The 8662-nt window shown below is 42.3% G+C and overlaps 1 protein-coding gene across 1 annotated transcript; it reads left to right on the top strand.

Moving 5' to 3' along the window:
- The first annotated feature begins 1173 nt into the window (after positions 1-1173).
- Positions 1174-5943, top strand: LOC139269162 (leucine-rich repeat-containing protein 52-like). The gene is made up of 2 exons (XM_070888263.1): positions 1174-1813; positions 5573-5943. The coding sequence occupies exons 1-2, from the start codon at positions 1174-1176 to the stop codon at positions 5941-5943; spliced, it is 1011 nt and encodes a 336-aa protein (XP_070744364.1).
- The last annotated feature ends 2719 nt before the right edge of the window (positions 5944-8662 follow it).

Raw genomic sequence — 8662 nt, 5'->3', positions numbered from 1 at the left:
CTCCACCAATCAGTTCATGGCTGATCTGATCATGGTCTCAACTCCACTTCCCTGCCTGCTCCCCATAACCCTTGACTCCCTTATCTTTCAAAAATCTGTCTATCTCCACCTTAAATATATTCAATGACCCAGCCTACACAGCTCTCTGCGGTAGAGAATTCCAAAGATTCACAACCCTCAGAGAATAAATTCCTCCTCGTTTCCATTTTAAATGGGCGACCCCTTATTCTGAGACTATGCCCCCTAGTTCTAGATTCCCCCACGAGGGGAAACACCCTCTCTGCAACTACCCTGTCAAGCCCCAGAGAAATCAAAAATAAAGATTGTAAAGCGGAACCCCGGGTGGATGTGTGTGTGGAGGATTCTCTCCCACAGTGCAAGTTCTGAAAATATGGTTGTCACTTTCCACTATTCGCATGCGGGCTCCGGTATCATGAGATCCATTAACATGCTGCGCTGTATAACCCGGTTCTTAATATTTCATAAGTTCTTAATGTTTGGTTTAGTTTTCACTGGTGTGAAATATCATCTTCAGCACCTGACAGTCAAACAATGCAGAGAATATGCACAGAGGCTTAGCAGAACTGGACTTTACAAACCCGAAGGACCCCTGATGCCAAGTGCGTTAAAAGTGATGCTGAGACAAAAAGGTGCAGTAACACAGAACGACCTGCAATCGCTGATCATTTACCCAATGCGTGCTATACTTTGGCAGGTCGGTTAACGTATTAGCATAGCGCAGATAGGAATTTAACGCGCGCGCCTCAATAAATAATCCATAATCTAAAAATAGCGCGCGCCAAGGAAAATCAAAGTGCCTTCTGAGTTGTACTGCTACACCGACAAATGATAATCTGTCATGCACTCACCCACAACCCAGACTTCACGGTGGCCCAGTATAAGATGAGTCGGGTAATAATACCCTCTGCACTGATGTGCGAGCTGCAGAAAGCGAAACCTTTGCAGGGCCAGATATAAATGCAGCTCACCAACACACAAACTCTTTATTCATCAAGTAAACATACGTGTATTATAGATCCCGATGCAAACGGACCCACCAACTCTGCAAGGCGGCAGAGACGTAAGCAGAGGCAACTTCAGATATGAGCATTGTGTTTTAAGGGAATGTCTTGGGGGCCAAGGCTCGCCTAAAACAACAAGGATTTTATGGATATGGATGAGCCGTTCATCGTGATACCTGTTTGCACGAGGCGCTTGAGACTGCTGGCTGTTTTCTTGATGGCAAGGGTGTTTTGGGCGGCTGGATGCTCCCCTGAATGCAGCTGCAGCCAATTCCTCACCAACTGCACAGGCACCCAGCTCCAACAACTGCCAAAAGATATCCCACTCGGCACCAAGCAACTGATCCTCTCCGACAACAACATCTCCAGCCTGCCCGCTCTCGACCTCAACTATCTGGCTGGCCTGGTGCACTTGGATTTCAGGAACAATTCCCTGTCGGAGATTTCGTACGGCTCGTTGCTCAACATGCAGGTGCTGGCGTACCTGGACCTCAGCAACAACCACTTGCGGACCATCACCCACATGACCTTCAAGTATCTGACGAATATGATTGTGCTGAAGGCGAACAGCAACAAGGAGCTGACTTTCATCGACCGCCGTGCATTCTCAGCAAACCAGAAACTGCAAGAAATTGACATAAGCGGGAATGCTTTAACGTTTATCGATGTCAGCATGTTGGCGGCACTTCCACACTTACGATCCGTGCGTCTGTCTGGGAACCCGTGGACTTGCAATTGCAACATTGAACACTTAAGTAACTGGATGAGAAGAAACAGAAGAATCATTCCAGGTAGATTTTGCCTTATTGTCTATTACTGTTGGGTGGAAATCTATTTAAGTCTCGATTAGTTGCACATTTCACCACAGGGACACGGACATCAGGAATTGGATTGAAGCTGCACAAACCCATTTCACTTACAATCCATATAGCCACTCAGGTCCCGACAACCTTCAAACTCAGGCTCCAAAAATGGACATAATGCTTTACCCATTGCCTCTGATTTCACTCTGCCTTTGTAACTCAAATAACACGGGGGTCATGTGAGGACGCCAGTGTTCTGGACATTTGTCCATATGTAAATTAAGTTGCAGTGTGATTGAATGTTGCCAAAGTACCTTACCTGACTGAACCATTCCCAGTCCTATGACGGCAGATAAAGTCTTCAGCTAGAGAGACATATATGGATTACATTTTATAATCAACTCCAAGTACAGGGATACTGGATCCAGAGACAGAATTCCAACCTGCTAAACCACTTCTCTTTCATTCCTGTTACACTTTGATCATGTGTTATATATGTAACACATATATACATTCTGACCCAAGTCTATGCTGGTCTCCGTATGCTGGTCTCCGTATTTAAGGAAGGATATACTTGCATTGGAGGCTGTTCAGAGAAGGTTCACTAGGTTGATTCCTGAGATGAGGGGGTTGACTTATGAGGATAGGTTGAGTAGGTTGGGCCTACTCAACATTGGAGTTCAGAAGAATGAGAGGTGATCTTATTGAAACTTATAAGATAATGAGGGGGCTCGACAAGGTGGATGCAGAGAGGATATTTCCACTCATGGGGGAAACTAAAACTAGGGGACATAGTCTCAGAATAAGGGGCCGTCCATTTAAAACTGAGATGAGGAGAAATATCTTCTCTCAGAGGTTGTAAATCTATGGAATTCTCTGCCCCAGAGAGCTGTGGAGGCTGGGTCATTGAATATATTTAAGGGAGAGATAGACAGATTTTTGAGTGATAAGGCAGTAAAGGGTTAAGGGGAGCGGGTGGTGAAGTGGAGTTGAGTCCATGATCAGATCAGCCATGATCTTATTGAATGGCGGAGCTTGCTCGAGGGATCAAATGGCCTACTCCTGCTCCTATTTCTTATGTTCTTATGAACACATGAAATGCACTCCTGATTTCCTCCCCCCCCCCCCCCTTCCATCACTGCTGAATGCATTGGCTCACGCTGGGGTATAGTTTCTTGGTTGACAGCAGGACTTCAGTGCCTCGTCCAAGCAGTCATTCACCATGTCTGAGCAAGTTATTTTGCTGTGGGAGGATATTGGATCTGAATCTGATCCTTACACAGTGTCCCGGCACATTTTTCAACAAGTGGGATTAGATGCAATTTGGAGTGGGAACTCTAAATGATTCCCCCATTACAGTTACAGCTATATAAAGCTCTGGTTAGACCCCATTTAGAGTACTGTGTTCAGTTTTAGACCCCGCACCTCAGGAAGTATATATTAGCCTTAGAGTGGATGCAGTGTAGATTTACCAGAATAATTCCGTGACTAAAAGGATCAAATTATGAGGCAGGTTGCATAGACTAGGCTTATATTCTCTTGAGTATGGAAGATTAAGGGGTGATCTAATTGAGGTGTTTAAGATGATTAAAGGATTTGATAGGGTAGATGAAGAGAAATATTTCATCTGGTGAGGAGTGCAGAACAAGGAGGCTAACCTTAAAATTAGAGCGAGGCCGTTCAGGGGCGATGTCAGGAAGCACTTCTGAATACAAAGGGTAGTGGAAATCTGCAACTCTCTCAAACCCACCACCCCCCCCCTCCCATAACTCTTTTGATAGGAGACAAAATAAAACATTTAAATCAAGTACCCCCCAATCTGGGGGGCCACTCCAAACATTTTTCAACTACCCTTTTTTTTCTTTTTTTTTTGTGCGTTTTTTTTGGTGATTTTTTTGGGGGGCATTAAAACCATATATTTTACAAGTGCCCCCTATAAAAGGGGAGGGGGACACTAAAAATCCGGCAATTAAAGCAAATTAAACTTTAAAACATATAAAATCAAATTAAAATTTGGTTGCCGGGGGTAACGATGCACTCCAGTCCCTCCGGTGCCCACCTCTCGCGGAAGGCCGCGAGCGTACCGGTGGACACCGCGTGCTCCATCTCTAAGGACACCCTGGCCCGGATGTACGCACGGAAAAGAGGCAGGTAGTCGGGCTGAACGACCCCCTCGACCGCCCGCTGCCTGGACCGGCTGATGGCACCCTTGGCCGTGCCCAGGAGCAGTCCTACGAGGACGCCCTTGGACCTACCTGCTCCCCTCCGCGCAGGGTGCCCAAAGATCAGGAGTGTGGGACTACTGAGGCCAATTATGTTGCTTTTTTTCCACCAAGCTGAGATCAGTTAAACTCATCTTAGACCCAAATCAAAACTCAGATTTTTACAGTATGACACCTCTCAAAGTCTATGTCATGACCACCGGATGGAGCAATTTATCGTAGAGTTTATCCAGGTTTTCAAGTGGAAAGAAAAACTCATAGGGCCACTTTTTCAGTCAATTATCATGGAAATGCTAAACGTGAGATCCCTGACACTGATTAGAAACCCATTTATGAGGCACCCCAAAAGAGATGACTTTTAAAACATAAAGTGAGTGAGTCTTATTCAAATGAGCGAAACTCAATATATGTGATTAATAGTGGCAATGGCGATGATGCTTGTTTGATGATGCAGCATCCAGCTCATATTCACTGATTTCATTTTTATTGTTCTGGTATGTTTTGTTTGAAATAGTATAAATGGCGACAACTCAAAACGTCTGGGGGCCTAAAGCAATCTTAATTCCCCAAACAAATCTGGCCACACTTTGTGCCTTTGGACACTTGACTGAATAGTTACCTTCAAAAATGTCCTCAGGTTGCAAGTTTGTACTCTAATCCTGTGAGTATTGGAGTGATTTCAGAACCAACTTAACCTGTTCCATAGGGCCTCATGCTTGGAAAGTGGCTGCATTATATATTTTTTATTTATTCTTGTGATATGGGTGAAGCTGGTCAGCTAGATTTAATGTCCACTCCCAGTTATGCTGGGAAGGTGGTAGTGAGCCTCCTTTGGTCCTAGAAATGGCCTGACATTGTGGTTGACACTGAATGGATTGTTCGGCCATGTCAGAGTCAACCACTTAGTGTAGATTGGAGACATGTCTAGGCCACGCCAGGCAGGAGTGGAAGGTTCTCTGACTGAAGAACATCAGTGAACCAATTGGGTTTTTATGACAATCCAGCCATTTTACATGGTTATGTTTTTTCTAGTACCAGCCTACAAATGACCAGATTTATTGAATTCAATTTGATTTCACAACTTCCCAAAATGGGGTTAGGAACTCATAACTGTTAGGTTGTAATCTAGTGCCGTAACCATTATACTACCATACAACAATTGATAATGCACTCATTTGAGTCTATTAGGGGTATAGAGGGTACATCCCAGGACTTATAGACCTATACTAATTTAAATTGATTTGAATTGGATATCTTTGGAGGTTTTTTCTCAATGTGTCTGAGATAGAATCGGACTTGATTTTGGCTGATACTTTGGATGGCATTTGCTGTCACAAGCAGTGCGATGTGTAGCATCTAAATCTTCCTGTAAACTGCCTGGATTCCAAAGCAACCTAAATCCAGTAATTGGAAATTTTACACAATAAAAATAGGTTTCAGATTTGCCAAAGTATCCAAGCTTGTGCAATTGTGTAATTGGTTTATAGCCTCTTTTAATTGATTGTCTTTTCCTCATCTTTCCCAGATGCTGCGAATGTCACTTGCACATTTCCAGATTCTTTGCAAGGAGTCTTTGTCATGAAAGCTGCAGATACCCTTTTCTCACTTTGCAATAGCAAAAGGCAATTTAAGTTGAGAGAAGTCCTTTATTTTTGTCTTATTGGCCCGGGATTATTTTCCGTAAGCATTGTTCTCAATTTGACTTTCAGTTTACTGATGGCTCATCTCAAGAGACTCAAAAAGAAAGAGCTCAAACGTTATCGTAAACTCCGCAGAGCCATTTCGTTTAAATATTCCAAGCGACCGAACATGGTTACTCAAGAAATCAATGCCAAAGCCATCGCAAATGGGAATGTTGGTGTAGGAACAAGATACAGTGGACAATTTTATACTTGAGTGCTTGCTGCTGTGAAAAGATGGTCCATATTGAATAGGAATGCACTAAACTGGCACAAAGGATATTAAATGCCAGCTACTGTATTGCCTTAATACTAAAGCCATCAGCAATCGGTGCCTATATAATCAGATTATAATTAACTTTTTCAACTGGACTTGCAATTAACCCTTTGAAACTCAATTTTGTAGCACTTTGAATCTCATAGAACAAATGATTTCTACACATGTATTTGCTTTTGAATAGTATAAGAAGAATTGCAGAATCATCCAGATTTTATGATTCATGTTACTTTTGCAAATGAAAACTGTTAATATTGTAATCTTATTTTCTTGCTATAATGCTGGATAAATCCAAAAAGTTACGGTTGAACCTGTTATAACTTTTTTCTGTAATATTGAGAACTGCCATAATAAATCACTTTGCAAGTAGAGAGAAAATTCTAAGTATTGAAAGAAGAATAAAAATTAATTGGTAGTAATGTATGAAAACATTCTCTATCCTACAGACAAAGTAAAGAGATTTGTTAAGTTAAAGCTTCCGTTGTGTGTTTTTAAAATTCTTTTAAATTGGGTCGAGTTTGACTTTCAATATGATGTTAAAGATGAGTGTCAGCTGTGGCTCAGTGGGTAGCACACTCGCCTCTCAGTTAGAAGGTTATGGGTTTAAGTTCCACTCCAGGGACTTGAGCACTAGGCTGATACTCCAGTGCAGTGCTGAGGGAGTGCTGCACTGTTGGAGGTGCTGTTTTTTGGATGAGATGTTAAACTGAGTCCCCATCTGTCCTCTCAGGTGGATGTAAGAGATCCCAAGGCATTATTTCCAAAGAAGAGCAGGGGAGTTATCCTGGGTGTCCTGGCCAATATTTAGCCCTCAATTAACATAACAAAAAAACAAATTATCTGCATCATTATCACATTGCTGTTTGTGGGAGTTTGCTATTCGCAAATTGGCTGCTGCTGTTGCGTTTCCCATATTATAACAGTGACTACACTCAAAAAGTACTTCATTGGCTGTAAAGCGCTTTGAGACGTCCAGTGGTCACGAAAGACGCTATATAAATGTAAGTCTTTCTTTTTATGGAGTCTAGAGGGATTGGGTGGTGGATTGGGTTAGTACACTATCCTTTCACCTCACAGACTTGGCTTTGAATACAGCCCAGACTGATGGAGAGGAAGTCTTTTTCCATTGGGATGGCTGAATGAAACACATTTGACAGCCAACACAATTGTCAGGGAATACAGGGCAGCAGTAAAAAAAATTGACCATATAGCTTGGCACAAATGAACAATTTTACTCAGAGAAGCCTCAAGGTGACTGCTTAAAGAAATGTAAATATTACCATGGTATGATGAGAACATTGCCTTCTTAGATTTGGGATTAAGGCAAATTCTTGGGGCTGAGTAGAGAGTGTCTTATTCTGTATCTGGACTGTTCGATACATTGACTGAGAGTACTTCATGTGGATACAGAGTGCCAAAAGTGGACAAATGTTCCATATTCCAGAACTGATACTGCTTGCCTTAATGAATAAAAAATACACAAAAGCAAGTAGAATCCTCTGTGATGTTTTGTATTTCCTGCTGCAATAGAAAGTTTTGGAGCAATTTTGAAACAGCTGCAAAAATAAGAACCAAGAATTAAGATCAGGAGTAGGCCATTCGGCCCCTCGAGCCTGCTCCGCCATTCAATAAGATCAGGGCTGATCATCTACCTCAACTTCACTTTCCTGCACTATCCCCTTGATTCCCTTAATACTCAAAAATGTATCACTCTCTGTCTTGAATATGCTCAAAGACTGAACTTCCACAGTCCTTTGGGGTAGAAAATTCCAAAGATTCACCACCCTCTGAGTGAAGAAATTTCTCCTCATCTCAGGCCTAAATGGCCGACCCCTTATTCTGAGACTGTAACCCTTGGTTGTAGACTCCCCAGCCAGAGGAAACATCCTCCCTGCATCTACCCTGTCAAACCCTGTAAGAATTTTGTATGTTTCAATGAGATCACCTCTCATTCTTCTAAACTCTAGAGAATATAGGCTTAGTCTACTCATTATTCTCCCATCGCAGGAATCAGTCTGGTGAACCTTCATTGCACTCCCTCTATGGCAAGTATATCCTTCCTTAAATAAGGAGACCAAAGATGTACACAATATTCTAGGTGTGGTCTCACCAGGGCCCTGTATAATTGCAATACAATGTCTTTACTCTTATATTCAAATCTTTTTGTAATAAAGGCCAACATACCATTTGCTTTTTTAATTGCTTGCTGTACCTGCATGTTAACGTTCAGTGATTTGTGTACAAGGGCACCCAGGTCCCTCTGAACACCAACATTTCCCAATCTCTCACCATTTAAAAAATACTCTGCTATTCTATTTTTTGTACGAAAGTGGATAACTTCACATTTCTCCACATTATATTCCCATTTGCCATGTTCTTGCCCACTCACTTAGCCTGCTTATATCCACTTGAGGCCTCTTTGCATCTTCCTCACAACTTACATTCCCACCTAGCTTTGTATCATCAGCAAACTTGGATAAATTACATTTGGCCCCCTCATCCAAATCGTTGATATAAATTGTGAATAGCTAGGGCTCAAGCACCGATCCTTGCAGCACCCTACTAGTTACAGCCTACCAACCCGAAAATTACCTGTTTATTCTTATTCTCTGTTTTCTGTCCATTAACCAATCCTCAATCCATGCTAATATATTAGCCC

The sequence above is a fragment of the Pristiophorus japonicus genome, chromosome 8 (genome assembly GCF_044704955.1).
Source record: "Pristiophorus japonicus isolate sPriJap1 chromosome 8, sPriJap1.hap1, whole genome shotgun sequence".
Taxonomy (NCBI): domain Eukaryota; kingdom Metazoa; phylum Chordata; class Chondrichthyes; family Pristiophoridae; genus Pristiophorus; species Pristiophorus japonicus.
The sequence above is the reverse complement of the archived record's forward strand: the minus strand, read 5'-3'. Positions and strand labels throughout refer to the sequence as shown.

Excerpts from the sequence above, each read along its gene's own strand:
- LOC139269162 (XM_070888263.1), top strand. The coding sequence starts at position 1,174 with ATGGATGAGCCGTTCATCGTGATACCTGTTTGCACGAGGCGCTTGAGA. Across the intron at positions 1,814-5,572 it reads AAACAGAAGAATCATTCCAG|ATGCTGCGAATGTCACTTGC; the intron begins GTAGATTTTGCC and ends CATCTTTCCCAG.